This window comes from Rhincodon typus, chromosome 36 (genome assembly GCF_021869965.1).
Source record: "Rhincodon typus isolate 14 chromosome 36, sRhiTyp1.1, whole genome shotgun sequence".
NCBI lineage: Eukaryota > Metazoa > Chordata > Chondrichthyes > Orectolobiformes > Rhincodontidae > Rhincodon > Rhincodon typus.
The window spans coordinates 23,455,690-23,480,798 of record NC_063367.1 but is presented as its reverse complement, the minus strand read 5'-3'; the positions used below and the strand labels follow the sequence as shown (position 1 = coordinate 23,480,798).

The 25,109-nt window shown below is 41.7% G+C and overlaps 2 protein-coding genes across 8 annotated transcripts in view; both read left to right on the top strand.

Annotated features, from left to right (window-relative positions):
- The window catches only part of fam189a1 (family with sequence similarity 189 member A1), a 335,517-nt gene that overhangs the window by 233,676 nt on the left and 76,732 nt on the right, over nucleotides 1-25,109 (top strand). The gene's annotated exons all lie outside the window — the stretch shown is intronic.
- tjp1a (tight junction protein 1a) overlaps nucleotides 1-25,109 on the top strand; it is a 150,247-nt gene that overhangs the window by 107,105 nt on the left and 18,033 nt on the right. For 4 of the 7 annotated variants that reach the window (XM_048617231.1, XM_048617229.1, XM_048617228.1 and 1 more), the window contains exons 18-23: nucleotides 415-515; nucleotides 1,318-1,659; nucleotides 13,609-13,878; nucleotides 15,778-16,650; nucleotides 19,402-19,502; nucleotides 23,179-23,397. In XM_048617231.1, the coding sequence (XP_048473188.1) occupies nucleotides 415-515; nucleotides 1,318-1,659; nucleotides 13,609-13,878; nucleotides 15,778-16,650; nucleotides 19,402-19,502; nucleotides 23,179-23,397 (1,906 nt within the window). The remainder of the gene's footprint in view (nucleotides 1-414; nucleotides 516-1,317; nucleotides 1,660-13,608; nucleotides 13,879-15,777; nucleotides 16,651-19,401; nucleotides 19,503-23,178; nucleotides 23,398-25,109) is intronic. The other 3 variants (XM_048617233.1, XM_048617232.1, XM_048617234.1) reach the window with 2 other exon arrangements.

Below are 25,109 nucleotides of genomic sequence, written 5' to 3'. Positions count from 1 at the left end.
AGTATATTCAAGGCTGAGAATATCAAATTTTTAATCAATAAGGGAATCAAGGATTATGAGGAAAAGGGAGAAGAGTTGATGACTATCAGATCAGCTGTGATCTCATTGAATGGCAAGCAGATATAATGAGTTGAATGGTTTATCTGTTCCTATGTCTTATGGTCTTATCATTGAAGAATATTGTGGTTGGAATATTTTATGATGTGCACCCTAACAGAAGAGGGAGTGTATTATTCACCTTGATGCAAAACTATCCCATATTGCTTGTGTACAAGGTCAACTTCATTATGTAGGAAGTGCCTATGGAATCTGATTTTTGTAGAGGCCTTGATGAAAGGATTTTGAGAAGATCTTGCTTTAAGGGTTTTGCTAAGGAACTGAAATTTTAACAGATTTTGTAACTTCTGTTTACAGCTAACATCAATTTGAATTCAATGAACGAAGGCTGGTATGGGGCTCTGAAGGAATCTGTTCAGCATCAACAGAGCCAGTTAGTTTGGGTATCAGAGGGCAAGGTAGGATGAAAATTACTTATAATTTAAGTCAAAACTGCACAGTGTAATATTAAAATCTCTCCTCCTTCCCCACTGCATGATGTCCTGAGGAGGCAGTAGCTCATTCTGCTTTATGGTCTGTACCTATGTATATATTCTGCCAGTACTGTTGGAGATGAGTAAATTATAAGAAATGACTGGTATTCTTTCTGCAAGTTCCTCTTTTGTTCTGTGACATTGAGAATTTGTAACACTGCATATCTAGTTCCTTTGGAAGAACAGAGAGGGGGAGTTGTTGAACCAGTAAATGTTTTGGTGTTTGAAATCTGTGAGCATATGAACTCCAGAAAGTATTCTGAAAATGAAAGTTCCTGGGAGATTTGTTTATATTGTTTGGAAAGAAAGTTGGTGACTAGTGGGCTACTGAAGCATACAAGTAAGTTGCAAGATTTGAAACTACCGAGAAGGTGTATTATACTTGGTCCTAATTCACATGGTGGAGTAAATCAGCCAGTGTTCCTATTCCTGATCAGCACAGAATGATCTCTCTGGCAAAACGGCTTGTATGAAATCAGGCTTGTGAAGAATGTCGATTTGAAAATTTATGCTGGAAGGTCATTACCACATTGTGCACCCCACCCCCCCACCCCCAGCCGTTTCTCCAGGATCTCAACAAAGTTTACCACCTTTGACAGAAATCTTTGAGGAGGAATGTCCTTCACATTCCTAATAACCTAGCTGGTCAATGGACTTTAATAAAATACTTTGTTTAACTGCCAAGTGTAATATTTGTTTAATTGTGATTTGACTGTTCTTTTTGTAGGCTGATGGTACAGCAGAGGATGATCTTGACTTGCACGATGATCGCTTGTCATATTTGTCAGCTCCAGGCAGTGAGTACTCTATGTACAGCACAGACAGTAGACATACTTCGGATTATGATGACACTGATACTGAAGGTGGTGCCTACACTGACCAAGAATTGGATGAGACTCTCAATGATGAAATTGGTCCTACAGAGTCTGCCATAACACGGTCCTCAGAACCTGTACGAGATGATTCATCAATGATGCACCCTGAGTCAATGGCACCGGCCTTCCCATCCTATCCAGTACAAGTGCAGAGAGTGGACTCTCCTGTATATAAGCCTTTGTCTAATCAACAGGTGAGTTCATTCTATGATTTAAGCAGTTAGATGTGCTTGATTAAGTGGTAATATGCTATGTTAAAGGCAAAGCTATTATGATTCTGTCTCTTTTCTTGGAAAGTCTATGGAAAGTATAGTCATAGCAATTCAATGTTAAGTCAAGAATTGAATTTGCTTTGTATGTTTCAATATGGAAAACAGTTCCCAGGTGCTTCATGGCCATGAGGTAAAAATGAACATTAAAGTGAAGAAGGAAGTAGTAATTTTTTAGTACAGATTTTGAACATGTTGAAGCTTTTCAATTTGATATCATCTGGACATTTCACAGAAATAAAAACTTGAGGAGAACCAATGTATATGCTGCATGAGGAAAATGCTGATCAGTTGGCAAGTGGAATCTGATTGGTACAGGTGTTGCCTTGGGAAATGCACCCATCAATGCTGATTGACAGTTAACTGCCAGGCTCTGTTTAAATTTTAAACCAGACAGGCTGATCTAACTAGTCAGAGCCTCACACTGAGAAATGAACCAGGGAATGGCTGTCACCTAATTTGTTGAGTTAAAGCAGGTGCAGGGCATGTACATTGTTCTTTCTGTTTATCCAACCAGAGGATGCTGAGTTGTCTTTCGTTTGCATTCTGGGAGTGGACTTTGCAGTCAGCGTGAAGGCTGTCATGGAAGAACCTGCCATTAAGGAACGCTTAGCCTCAAACATTACATTACTGTCGTGTTTCCATCCCTCCTTCCTCATCTAACCAAAAAAAAAGGGAAAGGTAAGGTTCTGAGGAGACAGAACATCGTGAGAGGAAGCTCGGCAGCAAGAGTTCCAGTGGGTAAAGGAGTGCGAGCCTAAACTATTTCTGGAAACTTGTTGGTGAGTAATGGCTGAGTTTTGAGAAATTGTTATCTGAGCAGAGAACATCAGAAGCTTCAAAAAGCTCCAAATTGTAGTCTGCTGCTCTTGCACAATGTGGTAAGCCTGGCACATTTCCACTGCCCAGGACCTGCACGTGTGCAAGAAGTGTCTCCAGCTGCAGCTCCTGGAAGCCCAAGTTTCAGAGTTGGAGCGGTATCTGGGGACACTGTGGAGGATTTGCAAGGCAGAAAGTGTTGTGGATAGCAGATATATAGAGAGGTGGCCGCACTGCAGACTTGGAATCCATAGGCAGGAAGGGAGTGGGTGCCCACCACGTAGTGCAGGAATCTCCTGTGGCTGTTCCCCTGCAAAACAGATGTACGGGTAGTTTTGCTATCGCATGCATTTCATTAACGTGAATTGGCTGTAACTTGATTGATGAATAGTAGATGGTATTAGGATAACGCGAACTTTCTGCTGTACAGGTATAGAGATTTTCTAATAGCAATTTCACTATAACACGATATTCTATAGCACGAGGTCATACAATGCCAGTATTGCATTATAGGAGAACTACCTCTACCGTTTTGGATACTGTTGAGAGAAATGGCCTCTCAAGATAACAGCAGCAGTCAAATTCATAGCACCAGTTGGCTGTGCTGCAGATAGAGGGAGAGGTAGGCATAGAAATGCTGTAGTTCTAGGGGATTCAATTGTAAGGGGAACACATTGGGTTTTCTGTTGCTGCAAATGAGAGTCCAGAATAGTGTGTTGCCTCTGTGGTGCTAGGGTCCTGAATGTCTCAGAGTAGCTGCAGGACATTCTAGAGGGGGAGGGCTAACAGTCAGTGGTTGTAGTACCCATTGGTAGTAATGACATAGGTTTTTAAAAAAAGGATGAGGTCCTAGGAGCAGAATATAGAGAACTAGGAACAAAGTTGAAATGTAGGAACTCCAAGGTAGTTATCTCAGGATTACTACCAGTGACACAAGGCTAGTCAGAGTAGAAACAACAGGATATATAGGATGAACACGTGGCTGGAAAGATGGTGTGAGGTGGATGGTTTTAGATTCATGGGGCATTGGGACCGGTTCTGGGGGAGGTGGGACCGGTTCTGGGGGAGGTGGGACCTGTTCTGGGGGAGGTGGGACCTGTACAAACTGGACGGCTTACACCTGGGCAGGACCGGGTCTGATGTCCTTTGGTGGGGGGGGGGGATACTTGGTAGAATGGTTGGGGAGGGTGGCAGGGGAATGGGAACCAGAGGAGTATTGCAGTAGATGCAGAAATTGAGAGAGAGGTAGAAACCAAGGCAAACATTACTAAGAACAAGTACAGGAAGGGAAACGCTGCTGAAAAGATCAGGGGAGGTAATCTGAAATGCATGTGTACCAATGCGAGAAGTATAACAGGCAAGGTAGATGAACTTAGAGCTTTGGTTAGTACTTGGAACTATGATATTATTGCGATTATGGAGACTTGGGTGAAGGAGGGACAGGACTGGCAGCTGAATGTCCCAGACTTAGATGTTTTAGGTTTGGTAGAAGGGGATGTAAAAGGAATGGGGGAGTTGAATTAATGGTAAAGGAGTATCTCTCAGCTGTACTGCGGGAGGATACATCAGAGGACTTGTGTAGCGATGCAATATGGGTAGAAGTCAGGAATAGGAAAGGTGAAATCACAATGCTGGGGTATACTACAGGCCTCCCAATAGCCAGTGGTAGAGAGTGGAGAGAATATGTAGACAGATTTTGGTAAGATGTGAATACAGCAGGGTTGTTGTGGTGAGTGATTTTAACTTCCTCTATATTGACTGGACTCACTTTGTGCTAGGGGCTTGGTTGGGACAGAATTTGTAAGGACCATTCAGGAGGGACTCTTGACGCAACATGTAAATAGCCCAACCAAGGAAGGGGTTATACCAATCCTGGTTTTGAGAAATGAACCCTGCTAGGTGAGTGAAGTTTCAGTGAGGAAGCATTTGGGGAGTAGTTCTCACGATACCGTGAGTTTTAAGATATTTGTGTAGAGGGTTAACCGTAGTCCTCGTGAAGGTTTTAAATTGGGAGAAGGCAAACTACCACAATATTAGGCAAGAACTAGAGAAATTTGATTGGAGGCATCTGTTTGAGGGTAAATCTACTTCAGACGTGGGAGTAAGTCAAATTGCACTTGAAGGGATTCAGGAGTGGCACATTCCTGCGAGAATGACAGATAGGTATGGAAAGTTACATGAACCTTACATGACCAGGAATGTTATGACCTTGGTCAGAAAGAAAAAAGGAAGCATACATAAGGTCTACGAGGCTGGGAACTGATGAAACCCTTGCTGTATATAAGCAAAGTAGGAAAGAACTTAAACAAGGACTAAAAGGGGGTCATGAAACGTTGTTAGCAAACAGGATTAAGGAGAATCCCAAAGCTTTTTATACATGTATAAAAAGCAGGAGGGTAGCCAGGGAAAGGGTTGGCCCACTCAAGGACAAAGGAGGGAATCAACGTCTGGTGCCAGAAGAGGTAGGTGAGGTCCTAAACGAATACTTTTGCGTTGGTATTCGCCAAAGAGAAGGAATTGGTGGAGGATGATCTCAGGGAAGGGAGAGTGTTTCTAGGCCCAAGTTGCTAATAAAGAGGAAGAGGTGTTGTGCGTCTTAAAAAGTATTAAGGTAGTCAAGTCCCCAGGTCCTGCTGGGATCTATCCCAGAATATTGAGGGAGGCAAGAGAGCAAATTGCTGGAGCATTGACAGACATCTTTGGATCCTCTTTGGCCACAGGTGAGGTCCAGAGGACTGGAGAATAGCCAATGTTGTCCCATTCCTTAAGAGGGGTGGCAGGGATAATCAGGAAATAACAGGCTTGTGAGTCTCACCTTGGTAAGAAAAGATTCTCCAGGACAAGATCTATACTGATTAAGAAGCAAATGGACATATTAGCAATCGACAGCATGGTTTTGTGCAGGGGAGGTCGTGCCTCACTAACTTGATCAAGTTTTTTGAGGATGTGACAGATGATGAGTGAAAAGCGGTTGATGTCTGTGTGGGCTTCAGTAAAGCCTTTGACAAGGTCCCTCATGGCAGACTGGTACAAAAGGTAAAGTCACGTGTTATCAGGGGTGAGCTGTCAAGATGGATACAGAACTGGCTTAGTTGTAGGAGACAGAGGGTAGCGGTGGAAGGATGTATTTTGGAACGGAGGGTTGTGACTAGTGGTGTCCCACAGGGAACAGTGCTGGGACCTCTGCTGTTTGTGGTCTACATAAATGATTTGGAGGAAAACATTGCTGGTCTAATTAGGAAGTTTGCGGACGATACAAAGATTGGTGGAGTTGTGGATAGTGAGGAGGATTGTCAGAGGATACAGCAGGATATAGATCAGTTGGAGGCATGGGCAGAAAAATGGCAGATGGAGTTTAATCCAGACAAATGTGAGGTGATGCATTTTGGAAGATCAAGCACAGGTGGAAATTATACAGTGAATGGCAGAACCCTTAGGAGTAATGATATGCAGATAGATCTGGTTGTAAAGGTCCACAGATCACTGAAGGTGGCAGCGCAGGCAGATAAGTTGGCTTATGGCATGCTTACCTTTATTGGAAGAGGCACTGAGTATAAGGATAGACAAATAATGCTGCAGCTTTATAGAACTTTAGTTGGGTCACTTGGAATATTGCATATCGTTCTGGTCATCACACTACCAGAAGGATGTGGATGCTTTGGAGAGGGTATAGAAAAGGTTTACCAGGATGTTGCCTGGTATGGAGGATTTTGATTATGAAGAAAGGTTGGCTAGACTGGATTTGTTTTTGCTGAAACGCAGGAGGTTGAGGGGTGACCTAACAGAAGTTTATAAGATTGTGAATGGCGTGGATAGAGTGGAAAGTATGAGGCCTTTTCCCAGGGTGGAGGGTTCAATTACTAGGGGACACAGGTTCAAGGTATGAGAGGGGAATGTTTAAAAGAGATATGCGAGGCACGTTTTTCACACAAAGGATGGTGAGTGCCTGGAACACATTGCCAGAGGACGTGCTGGAAGCAGACACAATAGCAGCATTCAAAAAGCACCTAGATGAATACATGAATAGGAATGGAATAAAGGGATGCAGATCCTGAAACTGAAGATAGTTTTGGTATGGAAGGGCAGAATGTGGCGACACAGGCTTGGAGGGCCGAAGGGCCTGTTCCTGTGCTGTATTGATCTGTTGTTCTTATTTGTAAAGAATAGAACCTTGTACACTAACAGCTTCCAGTAGACGCATGTATGCCACTCCATGAGCCTAACTGACAATCCTATATTGGTTGTGAGTGTAAATCTTTGCACGCTGGGGATGACCCATCCAATTTGATCCAGCTACAGATTCACATCTAATCTTGGAACGGTGTTGTGAGTTATACAAGGACAGGCTGTTGGGTAGGGTCATTTGTTGCAAACAGCTGAAGGGATATGCTAGTTAATATGATCTGTCAGTACTTTGGGAACCACAAATGGTGTTTGTCACTAACAGGACGCTACCATCAAGCCAAAAAGACTTTCTGGCAGTCACACAAATAATTAATGTGCTATGTGAATTTCAGTACCTGTGGGATAAAAAGTATCTAGGCTGTATGTCCGCTGTTAGCAACAGGTGAGGTATATACCATACCCTGACAGCCTGCGACCACACAGTGTCCAACACTAAATTGCGCAGTTAGGCAACATTAGCTGGATAATCCTGAGCATGCAAAGAATTATACTGACAACCAATTTAAGGCTGTCACTCAGATTCATAGTGTGGCATACTTTGTACTGGAAATCATGCATATTAATCACAAGATGCTGTTTTCTCTTGTCTGAAAAAATGCCTACACCTGTTTTTACTCAACAAAATAAGTGTGAGCCATCTGCTGATTCACTTCTTAGGGCAATGCTTAGACAAATGAGAATCAGCCTGCCTGGCTTAAAATTTTAAACAAAACATGGAAGTTAACTGTCAATCATCATGACTTAGCGCATTCTTCATGACAACATCTCTATCAGTCAGAGTCCACTTTCCTACCATGTTAATGCAGTTTGGATGTTGGTTTTCGTCTTGAATTTACATTCTTGTGAAATGTTCTGATAAATTGACAGAAATCTTTTGACAAAAAATGTCTGTTCAGCAACAAAGGACGAAATATTGGAAGGGTTGACCAAAAGCGTTTGTCAGAAATGGGTGTTAGCAAAGTGGACAGCATTTGGGGAGGATAAATGTAGAGTGGGGCACAAGAAAGATGAAAATCTGAGTCTGGCTGTGGGAATGGTTTAGCAGTGGGATAGCTTACAGAAATGGACAGAGGTGAGTCTCACAGAAAGATGAGCATTTTTCAGTTGCGGCTTTGACAGGAACTGGAGGTCAATATAGATCAGTGAAGATGGGATGATTAGCAAATCAGCTGCTGCAGGCTAAGAGGGAAGCAGAATTTGTAAGGCAGTTGAATTGAATTTCTCTATCTTTGGTCAAGCTAGTTGGTTTCTCTCATTGGTCAAGGTGATTGGACAAGTAAGAAGCCTAGTAGTTGAGAAAATTTACCAAGGGATAGGATGATCCAACAGGGTATTTGTTAGATCTTCTTTCCACCCAGATTTTCTTCTGTTTGGCCAATTAATTGTGTACAAAACCTGCTCTGCTCTTAAACTTGAATTAGCAGAGAATGTGCCAGTGGTACAACTGTATTGAGTCACAGGACTTGACTTGTGTTTGCTAGAAATGTTTATTAAAAACTGCTCAGAATTCAATCAGAAATCACTTAGTATAAATTATTCTCTATGTCTTTAACATGCCAGTAGATTGTGATTTTAAAAATGACAACTAGAACATAGAACGTAAAACAGTACAGCACAGTACAGGCCCTTCGGCCCACGGTGTTGTGCCGAACTTTTACCCTAAACCTAAGGTCTATCTAACCTCCACCCCTACCTTATACTATCATCCATATGCCTATCTAATAGCTGCTTAAATGCCCCTAATGAGGCCGACTCTACTACCCTCTCCTGCAATGCATTCCACGCCTCTACCACATCATAAAGATTCTTCTACATCAAGTAAATCTACCAGAATATAGCACATTATTTCACTCCGAACCAACAGCCATTCAACATAAAAGCCCATTATATTCCTGTCTATAATTTTGCATCGTAAACTGTTTCTTTCCCCTCCTCTACTGTTCCTTTCAAAGAAAAATTTGCAGAGGTAGAGACTGTGTTTAGTGTGAACAGGAAGGAGTCATCTTCAGTAATTTTACTAATAATAGAGGACATAAAATAAAGAACCAAAGAAAATTACAGCACAGGAACAGGCCCTTCGCCCCTCCAAGCCTGCGCTGATCCAGATCCTCTGTAAACCTGTCGCCTATTTTCCAAGCATCTGTATCCCTCTGCTCCCTGCCTATTCATGTATCTGTCTACATACATCTTAAATGACGCTATCGTGCCCAACTCTACCTCCTCCACTGGCAACGTGTTCCAGGCACCCACCACCCTCTGCGTAAAGAACTTTCCACGCATATCTCCCTTTAAACTTTTCCCCTCTCACCTTGAAATCGTGACCCCTAGTAATTGAGTCCCCAACTCTGGGGAAAAGCTTCTTGCTGTCCACCCTGTCTATACCTCTCATGATTTTGTAGACCTCAATCAGGTCCCCCCTCAACCTTCGTCTTTCTAATGTAAATAATCCCAATCTACTCAACCTCTCTTCATAGCTAGCGCCCTCCATACCATGCAACATCCTGGTGAACCTCCTCTGCACCCTCTCCAAAGCATCCACATCCTTTTGGTAATGTGGCGACCAGAACTGTATGCAGTATTCCAAATGTGGTCGAACCAAAGTCCTATACAACTGTAACATGATCTGCCAACTCTTGTACTCAATACCCCATCCGATGAATGAAAGCATACCATGTGCCTTCTTGACCACTGTATCGACCTGCGTTGCCACCTTCAGGGTACAGTGGACCTGAACACCCAGATCTCTCTGTGCATCAATTTTCCCCAAGGCTTTTCCATTTACCGTATATTTCACTCTTGAATTGGATCTTCCAAAATGCATCACCTCGCATTTGCCTGGATTGAACTCCATCTGCCATTTCTCCGCCCAACTCTCCAATCTATCTATATTCTGCTGCATTCTCCAACAGTCCTCTTCACTACCTGCTGCTCCACCAATCTTAGTGTCATCTGCAAACTTGCTAATCAGACCATCTATACCTTCCTCCAGATCATTTATGTATATCACAAACAACAGTGGTCCCAACACGGATCCCTGTGGAACACCACTAGTCACAGTTCTCCATTTTGAGAAACTCCCTTCCACTACAACTCTCTGTCTCCTGTTGCCCAGCCAGTTCTCTATCCATCTAGCTAGTACACCCTGGACCCCATGCGACTTCACTTTCTCCATCAGCCTACCATGGGGAACCTTATCAAACGCCTTACTGAAGTCCATGTATATGACATCTACAGCCCTTCCCTCATCTATCAACTTTGTCACTTCCTCAAAGAATTGGATCAAGTTGGTAAGACATGACCTTCCCTGCACAAAACCATGCTGCCTATCACAAATAAGCCCATTTTCTTCCAAATGTAAATAGATCCGATCCCTCAGTATCTTCTCCAGCAGCTTCCCCACCACTGACGTCAGACTCACCGGTCTATAATTACCTGGATTATCCTTGCTACCCTTCTTAAACAAGGGGACAACATTAGAAATTCTCCACTCCTCCGGGACCTCACCCGTGCTCAAGGATGCTGCAAAGATATCTGTTAAGGCCCCAGCTATTTCCTCCCTCGCTTCCCTCAGTAACCTGGGATAGATCCCATCCGGACCCGGGGACTTGTCCACCCTAATGCCTTTTAGAATACCCAACGCTTCCCCACCCCCCCCCCCCCCTCCCTTACGCCGACTTGACCTAGAGTAATCAAACATCTATCCCTAACCTCAACGTCCGTCATATTCCTCTCCTCGGTGAATACTGACGCAAAGTATTCATTTAAGAATCTCACTCCTCGCATAACTTCTCTCCTACGTCCTTGAGTGGGCCAACCCTTTCTCTAGTTATCCTCTTGCTCCTTATGTACGAATAAAAGGCTTTGGGATTTTCCTTAACCCTGTTTGCTAAAGATATTTCATGACCCCTTTAGCCCTCTTAATTCATCGTTTCAGATTGGTCCTACTTTTCCGATATTCTTCCAAAGCTTTGTCTGTTTTCAGTCGCCTAGACCTTATGTATGCTTCCTTTTTCCTCTTTGCTAGTCTCTCAATTTCACCTGTCATCCATGGTTCCCTAATCCTGCCCTTTCTCTCCCTCATTTTCACAGGGACATGTCTGTCCTGCACTCTAATCAACCTCTCTTTAAAAGCCTCCCACATATCAAATGTGGATTTACCCTCAAACAGCTGCTCCCAATCCACATTCCCCAGCTCCTGCCGAATTTCGCTATAGTTGGCCTTCCCTCAATTTAGCACTCTTCCTTTAGGACCACTCTTGTCTTTGTCTGTGAGTATTCTAAAACTTACGGAATTGTGATCACTATTCCCAAAGTAATCCCCTACTGAAACTTCAAACACCTGGCCGGGCTCATTCCCCAACACCAGGTCCAGTGTGGCCCCTTCCCAAGTTGGACTATTTACATACTGCTCTATGAAACCCTCCTGGATGCTCCTTACAAATTCTGCTCCATCTAAACCCCTAACACTAACTGATTCCCAGTCAATGTTGGGAAAATTAAAATCTCTCATCACCACCACCCTGTTGCTCCTACATCTTTCCATAATCTGTCTACATATTTGTACCTCTATTTCACGCTCGCTGTTGGGAGGCCTGTAGTACAGCCCCAACATTGTTTCGGCACCCCTCCTATTTCTGAGCTCTGCCCACATTGCCTCACTGCTTGAGTCCTCCATAGTGCCCTCCTTCAGCACAGCTGTGATATCCTCTTTGACCAGTAATACAACTCCTCCACCCCTTTTTACCTCCCTCTCTTCCCGCCTGAAGCATCTATATCCTGGGATATTTAATTGCCAATCTCGCCCTTCCCTCAACCAAGTCTCAGTAATAGCAATAACATCATACTCCCAGGTACCAGTCCAAGCCCTAAGTTCATCTGCCTTACCTGCTACACTTCTCGCATTGAAACAAATGCACCTCAGACCACCTGTCCCTTTGCGTTCATTATCTGCTCTCTGCCTACCCTTCCCCTTAGTCACACTGACTTCATTATCTAGTTCCTTACAGGCTTTTAGTTACTGCCTCCTTACTGTCCACTAACCAACTCATTTGGTTCCCGTCCCCCTGCCACATCAGTTTAAACCCTCCCCAACAGCATTAGCAAAAGCACCCCCTCGGACATTGGTTCAGTCCTGCCCAGGTGTAGACTGTCCGATTTGTAATAGTTCCACCTCCCCCAGAACCAGTTCCAATGTCCTTAAAATTCTGAACTCCTCCCTCCTGCACCATCTCACAAGCCACTCGTTTATCCTGCCTATTCTTTCATTTCTACTCTGACTAGCATGCGGCACTGGTAGCAATCCTGAGATTACTACCTCTGAGGTCTTACTTTTTGACTTGGCTCCGAACTCCCTAAATTCTGCTTGTAGGACCTCATCCCGTTTATTACCTATATCATTGGTGCCTATATGCACCACGACAGCTGGCTGTTCACCCTCCCCCTTCAGAATGTCCTGCAGTCGATCTGAGACATCCCTGACCCGTGCACCTGGGAGGTAACGTACCATTCGGGAGTTTCGTTTTCGACCACAGAACCGCCTACCTACCCCCCTTTGACTACAGCCCTTCCACTCTTTTTCCCGCCCTTCTGTACAGCAGACCCAGCCACGGTGCCATGAACCTGACTACTGCTGCCTTCCCCTGGTGAGCCATCTCCCCCAACAGTATCCAAAACAATATACCTGTTTTGGAGGGAGATCTCCGCATTGGACACTTTCCTGTTATGCCTTCCTGCTTTTTCTCTGCCTTTTGGTCACCCATTCCCTTTCTCCCTCAGCAATCCTACTCTGCGGTGTGACCAATTTGCTAAACGTGCTATCCACGACTTCCTCAGCATCGCGGATGCTCCAAAGTGAGTCCATCCGCAGCTCCAGAGCCGTCATGCGGTCTAACAAGAGCTGCAGCTGGACACACTTCCTGCACGTGTAGGAGTCAGGGACAACGCGTCCCTGAGCTCCCACATTGAGTAAGAGGAGCATAACACGGGTCTGGGATCTCCTGCCATTTTTACTCTTAAGCTTAGCTTAGCCCTACTACAATATCAAATAATAGATAAATGAAATCAAAAAATTTTTACCAATCACTACTTACCAGCGCACGATTTAAAAAAAAAGAAAAGCCTTACCTTATCAACACACCAGAGTTTTGGTTAGAGCAGGAGGGCGGGTGGGAGACACTACACGTGTAGTGTCTTGGGTTTAGCCACTGCCCAAATATATCAGTTCACTCACCTTCCCAGAGTGCAATTCGACCGCTCCCACTCGGCTTCGCTGCCAAAATGAAGAACTTACTGTCCCGGCAGCCCTCTGGTCCTCGCTCTCACCGCTTCCGCTGCTGCTGCAAAAATGGAGATCAGGAATACAATCCACTGTTTGGAAATTGGTACAGTTTACGAGTTAGTCCAAGATACCTTAGAATTCCATTCATCATTGAACCTTCAGTACCTTGATCTTAAGCTTACCCTGAGGTTAGCAAAACTGATGCACCAGTCTATTTCTACTCCCACTGCTGGTCTGTCTGTTATTGAAGAGAATGAATTTCTTTTCCAGTGATGTTTCATTACTACTTCTAACCTTCTAATGCATACATTTTTAAACATAACTATAATTGTTAAAATTAAATTTCACAGTTAGAAATGCTTGTTTTTAACATGGATGGTAAATTTGTGTAGTCTTGATTATGAAATTTGCAATGAGGAATTAGCTTCTATTTGTTAAACGTTTTCAATTGTAGTTAATATGCTTATTGTGATTGAAATAAATACTTAAGAGTAATTTGAAAGTTAAGTCAACATCTGTTTTGCCAACAATACACCTTGTAGACAAGATAAATTTCTATTTAAATAATGTATTTTATCTTGGACGTTTCACAGAAAGCAGATATTCCTTCTGCAGTCCCCAGTTCGTCCCAGCAGCTTGAATCCATTTCTGTGGTGACTGTGCCCTCTAGTGTCAATACCATAGCAGATCTAAACAGTGTGAGACAAGAGGAGATTGCTCCTCCTCCCCACAGCAGCCCTGAATCCCAGATCGACCCCTACAGAAAACCCAATCCTGAACTACCTCCTGTTATTCATTCTATCAGTCCTGAGAGGCTGAGAGATCCAGAACCGACAGCAACTCGAACTGCAGAACCAACAAAGGTACCGCTTGCTGTAAAATCCTTGGCACACCATATGTACAGAGCTTCTGCATGCTTCTGCTCAATCACTTGCTTTGCCTGTGTAGTTGATCATATCGCTGAGGTTAGAGGCCAGACCAAATATGTGTTTTCAACAGACCAGTGGCCAGCTTTAAACTCCTCCAACAAATGTTGCTGACATGCTTTGGAAGTACTGTGTGGTAGAGTATTCACTCAATATTTACTATAAGGCAACTGCACTAACACTTGGTATTCAATCAGAAATTTCTCTTTTCTAACCAAAAAACTTTTACCCAACATACTAAGTTTTAAATACTAATGATCAAGTTGATATAATTGATACCAGACTCCCATTTCTTCCATTGTGCTGATAAGTTTTGACAGTTTTTTTTTACTAATTTAATTGGTTTGGCCTATACCTTGAACTTTTGCTTAAATATCTTTTCTACTTTGAAACCTTTCTGTAGTTCCTTCTAACTCATCTTAGAAGGTATTTTGTGTGTGCTAGTCTCTGTACCTTTCATGGACTGCAAATAGCATTGCTGTGGCCTGATCAGAGGGGATTCTGATTTTAATTGCAAGCGTCAGCATGTTTGCCAATACGTGTTTTGCCTCCATTTAACTCTTTCAGATCCTTTTTCAGGGCAGTTGCTTCTGTATCCTAATAACTTGGACTATTGAAGGAGACGGGACTGAATTCTAAAATATCATGAGTTTAGCAGTGATCTGCAATTGTAACCTTTCTGTTGATCAGTTGATTCTTGTTTTTGTGTCAGTTAAGGTAGAAGCTGCCAGTTCTGTTTTAGTTTAAAAAACCTTAATTTGCTACTTCAACTGCATTGCAATTTTGATTTTTGTACAGAACACCTTTTTTAAAAAAAAACTTGACAAATAACATCACAAAAATACATAGCTTATTATAGTAGCTATGCTCAGTGGAAATCATGTCAATGTTTGGTATCCATAAGTCTCCACTTAAAATTGTTTTGAGATTGTGAGTACTAAAATCTCCCTTTGAGTTCTATCTGACAGGCAAAGTTCCTCTGTATGCCAGCAAACTCTGCCATATAATATAAAATCAATCTTTTCACAGATCTTGCTTTCTTCAGTACTTATACTTAAAATCAAAGTCGGTTCATCAACTGCATCAAGAGCACTTGATGCAAGTTTCCTTGCATGGGCTCCAGTCTTCAGAATGGAAGGACATGGCCAGAAACACAAACAAAAGTTACTGGCATTGTCAGAAGTCTGATGATATTAGCTGCCTCCGCCCCACCTTCAGTGCCACAATATGCATATATTAAAAGAGAAATTAACGTGTTAGTCTGAATTGAGGCCTTTCAAAATAAAAACCACTTTATTTCACTAGTTGTAACTTAACTTCTGTCCAATTTATTGCAACTCTCCAAATGCACCTTGAGTTTAGTTTATTATATCATTTATTTTTGAACACCTCAGCTATTTCTTTAGACTTCTAAATTTTGGCAGTTCTGGAACTCTTTAATTACTTCAGAAATTCTTGGGTGTGTATGATTTAAAGTTTGTTTTAAAATGTTCCGGTATCATTTAAAAGATTTCCTGGACACATTTTTGAAAAGTCAATTGGAAACAAATTTTCTTTGCATCTGTAAATTCTAAGCAAGCAAGCAAGTAACTGAAAATCAGAAATAGATTGCTGGAAATACATAGCAGACCCATCACTTCAGGAAGACAAGTTAACATTTTCTTCTGTGTCCTCCAGAACATGTGCTCTGATGAAGGGTGTATAGCTTAAATCTTTGTGTATTTTGATTCTGGATGTGGTGACAGAACTGCTGCATACTTAGAGCGGTTTATGTTTTTTAATTGCTTTGCATCAGTGCTTGTGCTGTTCCCATTTGTTTAACTCTGTGCTCTGTAGATATACGAAAAGGACTTGTACAACAATGAACTTCCAAGGCAGAATTATGACATCAAGCAGCCAGTAGGCAACCATCCTGCACTGAGAATTGATAAAGACCAAGTTTATGAACCACAACGTCAGAATATTGAGGAGCAGACACGTTACAGAAATGGATCTCAAGCAAAATATGAGCAGCAGCTCTCCCCAAGTTTTGGGTCTATATCACATTATGAGGAAAATTTACCTGGTTACAATGACAAGTGGCTACATTATAATGAAAAATCTATTCAACACGACCAACCTCCACCTTATTTTGAGGACCAGCATCCAATTGACTATGATCCAAAGCACAATGAACATTATCCAGATCGTGACTACCATCCAGTTCGTGAAGAGCCACCATCTACAGGCTATGAGAACAGACTGCCACGTTACGAAAAGCCACTTAAAAGCTACAAACCTTCACAACCACATTACAGTGATCAATCCCTTCATGGCTATGATCCTCATCCTCGATATGAAACCAATCTGCAAGCTTTTCATCCTCCAACACCCAGGTCTCTGGAATCACAACAGCAGCCTTATGATTCCCAAGTCAGAAGCTATGGCCAGGTCCAATCCCAAGAATATAATTCTCTCCCTCAGCAATTTGAACTGGTCCAAAACACAGATACCTTTCCACCTCCTCCTCCACCACCTCACTCTAAAGCTTCTGAATCTGCACATTCTGTTAGTAAGCCATTGCCGCCACCACCCATAAAGCCAGATGTTGATGAGGACGTGGATCCAGCAATGAAGCCACAATCGGTGCTCACCCGAGTGAAGCTGTTTGAAAGTAAAAAGTCCACTTCGTCGAAGGCCAAAGACCCAACTGAAGTAATGTCAATGAGGGTAGGTCAAGCCATTAAAAGCAACAGTGTCTCAGCTTAATTAAAGCTAATTATGCCCTTCACATTGCTTTTCCTATGCCTCTTGGTAGGATCACACTGTAACTTCTACTGTGGAACTTTGGTTAAGTTTGGATCAAGTCCTACTTTTTATTTGACAGGGACTCTTTGTGACAACATGCAGTTCTTTTAGGAGGGAGAATTCCAGTGATCCAATATTATGCTTGGGAATACAGTTTGAACATTATGGCAGGTTTACAGTTGCTGTAGCTTGAAAATATAAAGCAAAACTGTCATCTTTCAAGTTCCTGATCATAGAAACTTAATTTCTTCAAATTTGTGGTTGTTGACTGCTGTAACCAAAATGCTTTCACAACCCATGTACTAGTGTTGGCACCTTTTGGGTTCTTTCTAAAAGAAGCTTGCTGTTTTCTAAAATTAATTGTAGTGTTGCATTTCTGTGGAGCACGTAGAGTCATAGAGCTGTGCAGCATGGAAACAGACCCTTCGGTCCAGCTCATCCATGCCAACCAGATATCCTAAATTAATCTACTCCCATTTGCCAGTATTTGGCCCATATCCCTGTAAACCCTTCCTACTCATGTACCCAACCACATGCCTTTTAAATGTTGCTTTTGGCTTTGTGTGGCTTAAATATTTAAGTTGTGTGAAGTACCTTTAAAGCCTGTGTTAATCTTTTGTGCCAAGAGAAGGTATTTCTTCAAGTTTGGTTTAAATTATACAAAGTTCCGGACTTGGAATTTAAAAATTGCTGGAAATGCGCAACGTCCAACAGCATTGAGGAAAAAAATGGATAACTGAGCTGATGAAGGGCCACATCTGTATATTTCAAAGCTGATACAGCCATGTATTTCCACTTGTCTGTGTGTTTTGTATTAAATTGCACATTTACAATTCGGAGACTTAAAATATTTTCAAAAGAATTGTCAACAGTTTATGAACAATTAAAGTCACAATTTTATTTAGTGCACACATTTTGATTGAAAACCATTCTGGTTCTCTAATTGTATATTACCAGTAACACTCATGTTGTATTCATTGATTTCCATTTGAATGCTCGTTGGATATGATCATGACCCTTATTTCATTCTTTTTTTTCTTCTATTTAGCTTGAATTGTTGTATAATCATGTAATTCTGCAATTCTCTGGGCAACATGCAATGCTATTGCACTTTGTGGTAAAATCTTTCTCCGAATGAGACCACCTGTCCGTCATGTCTGCATTGACAGGATTAGACTGCATATGCTTTTCTGTCTTCCAGGCCTTGATTTGTAGGTTACAGTATCTCAAATACACATATTGTTTATTTTTCAAGTATGTTAGATGCTTCTATCATCCTTTTCATGTAGTAAATTGCAGATTTCCACCACCTTCTGAGTGACAATTCTTTCTCAACTTCCATCTAATCCTCCCACCAATTGCTTTACATCTATGCTCCCTGGTTTATTGTCATCTCTGCTAATGGAAATGGATCCTTTCTACCATTTCTTTAGGCTGCTAGTACATCTGAGGTTGGAGTATGCCAGCTTCTTTCTGGTCTCAATCCGCTACTGGTCATAAATTTTAAATTTAGCCAGGATGTCATGGCCAATTCAGCAGATTTCTTCCATCAACAAAAGATAACTAGCTTACTACAAATAAAATCTAGTCGAGTAAATGTGTAAAGATTATTGAAAAAAGAGATTTGGATGTGCAGATTTAGATATGACTTGTATTGTAACATCCCAAAATTAGTGAGGCAAGTATGGACAACAAACAAAGGCCAAACACCCCTCAGAATATATCACATAATCTCCAAGGCAGTTGTTTCTTTACTTCTAATGCCCTGCCTTGCAGATTTTGACATATCCTCAACAATAGCTTATGTTGTGATTGCTCAACTTCCTTTCCTGGAACTGTGTTCCCCTGAATTATTGGAATCTTCATATCAGCCCAACTCTCCAACTTCTCACAGTGAGTTTCACAAAGATAGTACTGCCTCTGGATGTTATTTGAGCTCAGTTGCACATGTCAAATATTGCTTGTGGACTCTCAACCCCCACTCTCGACTGTACTGAACTAATTATGCACCAGCTTATTTTGAGCCCTTCACATATCCTAATGCTTCTGAGCCCTCACCACACAGTCATTCAGCTGCATTAGGACTTGTCTGAACCCCAACTATACAGAGCTTATGTAGTTCAGTTGTCTTCAGCAGCACTGCGAATTGCAGCCAAGTAACATAGAATTTGCTTCCATTTCATCTTCTCTTACGGAGTATGATCCTGAAACCACTCCTCAGTGTCATCCTAATTGTTCTGAGTCACCAATTGAAACCGTCGCAACAGACCCTATCCCCAGTGCTAAGCAGAGTTGAAAGCGACTTGGGTTTTGGAACAGGCAAACGTAGCAGACACTTAAAACCCTCTGTTCCTTAAATGTTTTCCATTTTCACAGAATGTTGCCTGACTGTACACATTGCAGAAAGCAACAAACATTTTCATTATACACCTTGGCTAACCTCCTTAACTACTACTGTTCCAAAGAAAACATCAGCCAATCCAAACTTAGCAGAAATCCTCCATTTCCTCATGGAACAGTTGATTATTAGCAGCTTCTGAAATATCTCTCATTTAGAAGGTTCTTTTTAAAAAGACCTTTGGATCTGACTTGACTTGGGCATAGTTTTAAACAGATGTGTAGAATTTGATTCCAAAAATGCTCAATTCCAAATTGTGTGTTTTCTTATTACAGCCACCTGAAGTAGCTCCTAAGCCTGCGTTAGTTCCGGTCAACACTAACAAGACCGTTATTCATTCAGCACCAGAACAGGAGAAACCTTCACATTTATACAGGTGCAGCTATTATATTTAACCTCTGGTTTTTGAAAGAACCTTGTTGCATCTTGATCAAAGAAAAAGACTTGAAGGACTTGCATTTATATGTGTACAGACAATTAATTATTTTTGAAATTGTTGTAATGTTGGAAACACAACAGCCAATTTGCATGCAGTAAGTTCCCATAATCAGCTGTGTTATAGTGACCAGATAATTTTTGTTACGATGTTGATTGAAGTACCCGGATTTGTCTTGCCATTATCTGGCTAGAGTGAAGAAACAAAACGGGTAAAATGACTTTGCTTGGTGTGGTTTTAGACTACCAACTAAGGGAAATATGTAGAGGAACAACTTTGCAAGGATATTGTAGAGGGATACGAGGATTGTAGAATGGTTATGAAGCAAGACTTCATTTATCCAAGTATAGACTGAGATAGCAGTAGTGTGAAGGGCAGAGATGAGCAAGGGGCTCCTAGCTGGGTTCAGGAAAATCTTCTCCAGAATGTTTCCAATTCAATGAGAAAGGAGACACTGCTAACCTGGTCCTTAGAAAACAGGCAGACCATGTCTCAGCAGGGAAACACTTAGAGAGCATTGCTCAATGTATCAAGGCTTAGATTAACTACAGAAAAGGGCAAGGTAAAATCCAGAATAAGAATAATTAATTGTGGGAGAAAAGCCAACTTCAATGGGGGTAAGCTTGAATCTAACCCAGATAAATTGGATCTAAGGTTAGCAGGCAAACTTAAAGCTGAACAGTGGGATGCCTCAGAAGTGTATCCTATACAGGTATGTTGCCATGAAGGGGAAAGATATTCAGATTGAGTTCACTAGTTGATGAGAGGTGGGGTTAGGATGAAGAAGAAAAAATGTGCCTGTGACATATGTCAGGTGGCTAACGTAGCTAAGACCCAGATTGCAAGTTGAATTTTCAGAAGGGATTTAAAAAAGCAAATAAGGGAAGGGAAAAGAAAATAAGAAAAGAGACTGGCAGCTAACATAAAAGGTAGTCCCAAAGATGATTTTAGTAAAAGACTGGTAAAAGTAGGAGTGTGGCTGATTTGGGATCAAAAAGGATGTTGTCTGAAGTCTCAGAACAAATCTAGCAGCTCAAAATTAGACACCCATGAGGTACGGTGGGCCGTCAACAGTATCAGAATTATATTCGACTATCACCTATTAATTCATGACCTACCATATATGTCACTCTGCCATTAACCTCAAGCCAGGGAATCAAATAAAAGCAAAATACTGCAGATGCTGAAAAACTGAAATAAAAAACAGAAAATGCTGGAGAATCTCAGTAGGTCTGGCAGCATCTGTGGAGAGAGAAATAATGTTAACACTTTTGGGCCCAATTACTATTCTTTGGAGCCATTCAGTTCTGAAGAAGAGTCATATCGGACTCAAAGCGTTAACCATGTTTCTCTCTCCACACATTCTTCAGGACGTACTCAGTTGCTTCAGGATTTTCTATTTTTAGGCCAGGGAATCAACCTGGTTCAATTCAGATGTAAGGGAGTTTGCCAGGTGCAACATCAGACACACTTAAAATGAAGCACCAACGTAGTATAGCTGCAACACAGGAAAACATTCAGGAAGGCCGCAGAAGTGGCATGTGACAGAGTTAACCAGCCACATAACAAAGTGGAAATTTGCTCCTCCAGTGCTATAGTTTGGTTTCCCCATGTCTATCTCACGTGTTCAGATCCTCATCTTGACTGTAATGAAATTGGAAGTACCTAGTCTAATGGAACAAAGTATCAGGTCACGTTCTGTCTGCTGCTGCAGTGTCCAAAGCTCAGAATCCAGCTTATCATCTTGAAACTGATGTTCTCCAAGCTGGAAACTCTTTCTATAAATGTGATTTACTATAGATCACTAATGTGCCCACCAGCACCAACTGCAACAGCTGCAACGTATCTCCTGCCAGGTGTCTTAACTGTACCTGGAACAAATAGGAAAGGTTTGGAGGGATATGGGCCAGGAGCAGGCTGGTGGGACTAGTTTAGTTTGGGATTATGTTTGGCATGGACTGGTAGGACCAAAGGGTCTGGTTCCGTGCTGTATGACTCTGACTATGACTATTTGTACTTGGAGATTGGGATGCAAGGCTGAAGTATTGAATGAATTTTCTGCTTATGGCTCTATGAAGGAAAATTGATGACACTTAGATCATGGTGCAAGAGGAGGTAATTCAGTCACTTGAAAAGGTTAAAATTGAGATAATTGGCATTTGTAATATTACAGCTGAGGCATTGTGTATAGTTCTGGGCACCACACTAAAGGAAAGTTTGTGAACACATTGGAGAGTGCTGAAAAAAGTCACAAAAATGGTTCCAAGAACGAGAGAGTACAATTACAAATGTAGATTGGAGAGAATGGAACTGTTCTTCTTAGGAAGACAAGGCTAAGAAGAGATCTGAGAGAAGTTTTCAAAATCATAAAAGGAATGGATTGAGTAGATAGGGAGAAACTATTCAACCTTTTTAAAAAAGAAAAGAATGAAAGGACACTGATGTAAAGTGATTTGCAAATGTAGATGAGATGAAAAGAACATTTTCACACAAATGAAATTTGAATCTGAAATGCATAGCCTGAAAGTGTGGTGAAGGCAGTTATTTGAGATATTCAAGAGGGCAATGTGCAAGAGTATAGGGAAGAACACCAAGTCACTGCTCATTGAAGAGCTATTGCAGATGCATTAGCCAAGCGGCCTCCTTCTGCACTGTTACGATTCTGATTTTGTCTGTACTTAAATGTTAATAAGGCACCTGGATTATATGCAATACATTTATGGATGCTGAGGGAAAGGAGACTGTAAATGGCAGAGCCACTGGTCATAATTTTTTTGGTTGTCTTTACACTTGGGTAGTGGGCATGTGGCACAGTGCTGGATTTCTACGTCTGAACCAAGAGGCCTGGATTCATGTCCAACTGCTCCAAGAGGCATATATTTGTACTTGGGTGGTGCCAAAGTGGACAATTGCAAATGTTACACCTTTGCTGAAAAAGAGGTGTAAAGATAATCTCAATAAGCTAGTCAGTTTAAACCTTGATAATGAAGAATCTTCTAGAAACAATAACTCAGAATAAAATTAATACAGGACACATTTGGACAACAGCATGTTACCTTAAGGCAAACCAGCACGCACTTTTTGAGGGTGCATAATGTTTACCTAGGTTGGAGATTTTTGATGAGATAATAAAGGATTGATGAGGGCAATGCTGTTGATGCAGTGTATTTGGATTTTCGGAAGGTACGTAATACAGTGCCACACAACTGATTTTTGCCAACAAACGTAGAAATCGTGGAATAAAAGGGACATTAGCAATATGAAATTAACCGAATGACAGGAAATAATTTAGTTAATTGATTCTGTTTTGAGTAGTAGATAGTTTATGGTACATTTCTCCAGGAGCAGGTATTGAGATCCCTGCTGTTCCTGAAACACAGTTGAGTAAAATGCCAAGAATTTGTGCATAATGCAGACTTTACCTGTATTGTGAACTGAGAGGCAGATAATATAGAACTTCAAAAGAATGTAGGCTTTTTTTCCAGTGACAGATGAAATTTAGTTTAGAAAGACTTGCTATAAATAGAAAAGAATCTTTTCCGTGTGATTGGCTAACTTTATTGTCCTGTTAAAGCTGTAATGTAATCACAAAGTAGCTGAATTTCTTTACTTGCAGAGGTCCTGAAACTCAGGTGAAACTTGCAGAAGATACTTCACGAATAAATCATTATAGCGCAGATGAAGATGAGGAAGATTATAGGAAGCAGTTGTCTTATTTTGGCCGCAGAAACTTGGAACAAAAGCCAGCAACTCAGCCTCCAGCCAGCAGCCATCCTGAATCTGTGAAATCATCAGAACCTGTACTTCAGTCCAACTACACTGGATATTTACCCAGGTTGGTTGACAAGAAGAGGTTTAAATTTTTGCCAGGCCTTTTTTGGGTCTTTTTTTTCTGATGCAGTTGAGAATGTTTTTGCCATCATGAGAGTAAGATTACAGATTAAGTACTTGCATAGTTCTGTGTGACTGATTCTAAGGTACAAAGCGGTTAAGCTCCTACCTGTGCTATCTAATTGTCAGTGTAGCTGCTCTGGGGGAGGTTTCATCCCCATGGGTGGAGTGAGGCAGGAAGAAGGGGAGGGGTGCAGGGGTAGAAGAAAGAAGTGAGGTGGAGCAGAATGGGATGGGTAGAGGAAGTGTCAAGACTGCAGAGGAAGGGTCAGGAGTATGGAAGATGAGATGACCAGGTAGAGAAAGGGCAGGCTATGTGGTGGAGAAACGGAAGGAAGAAGGATGGTGTAGGATGGGTGGAGGAAAGGATGCGTGGGAGGAAGAGAAGGGAAGTGAATGGGATGGTGAGGGAAGGGGTGGATAGGCGGAGGGGTACACCAGGAATGGGAACGCAGCAAATGAGGGACACAGGTGAGTGCTATCTATTTTGAATTCATACTGTATTTCTCTTACATTCAGTGGTTTACTTTTCAGGTTGTTTCAGCTGTGTATGCATAGGAGACAGTTAACCATTTGGCCCCTCAAGTCTTCTCTGCCATTCAAGCAGGTCATGTTTGATCAATCACCTTGTATATATTGATGTCATCAGCATCTGGAATCTTATACACAAAAACATATGATTAGAAGTAGGTCATTCAGCCCCTTTGTCCTTCAGTAAGATCTGATTGTAACCTCAAATGCCTGACTTAACTTACCTCTTTCTACTCCTTACTTAACAAAAGTCTATCTCCTTCAATATTCAATAATTCTTACCACTACCTTTTCAAGAAGAGAGTTGCAAAGATACCCTCAGCTCACTGAGGAAAAACAAATTTCCTCATCTCTGTTTTAAATGGGCACTCCTGATATTTAAACAGTGGCCCTTAGTTGTAGCTTCTTCCATAAGATGAAACGTCCTCTCCACGTGTACTGTGCCAGGACCCCTCCAATCTTTTTCACTTCAATCAAGCCTCTTAATCTTCTGAATTCCAGCAGTTGGAAGTCGAGCTTATCTAATCTTTCCTCATAAGATAACCACCCTGACCCAAATTCCAGATATTAATCTAGTAAACTTTCATTGAAGTGCCTTCAGAACATTTCCACCCCGCTACCTTAAATAAAATGACCAATACCGTGTGTAGTACTTCAGCTGCTGTCTCGCCTGTGCCCTGTATGACTGAAGTATAACTTTGCTTCTTTTGCATTCAGTTTCCCTTGTGCTGAATTCCATTCAGTTGCCTTTCCTAATTAACTATATTTGCACGCCAGCCTTTTGTTATTCATACCTTTGAACACCTAAATACCTCTGCATCTCAGAGCTCTGCAATCTCTTATCATTTAGATAATTTTTTTATTCTTCCTACCAAAATGGAAAATCTCACATTTTCCCACTTTGTAGTCTATTTGCCAGATCTTTGCTTACTCCTTGAACCTATCCACATCCCTTTGTAGCCTACTTTTGTCTTCTGCACAACTTACATTCTTATCTGTCTTTGTGACATTTGACGTAGCATACTGATTCACCGCTCTGGTGAGGGATGTGCTTATATTGAACATTATGCTCTTGGCAGGGGGCTGACAGTGGATTGTTTTCTGACGAGTGGGTTTACAATAGAT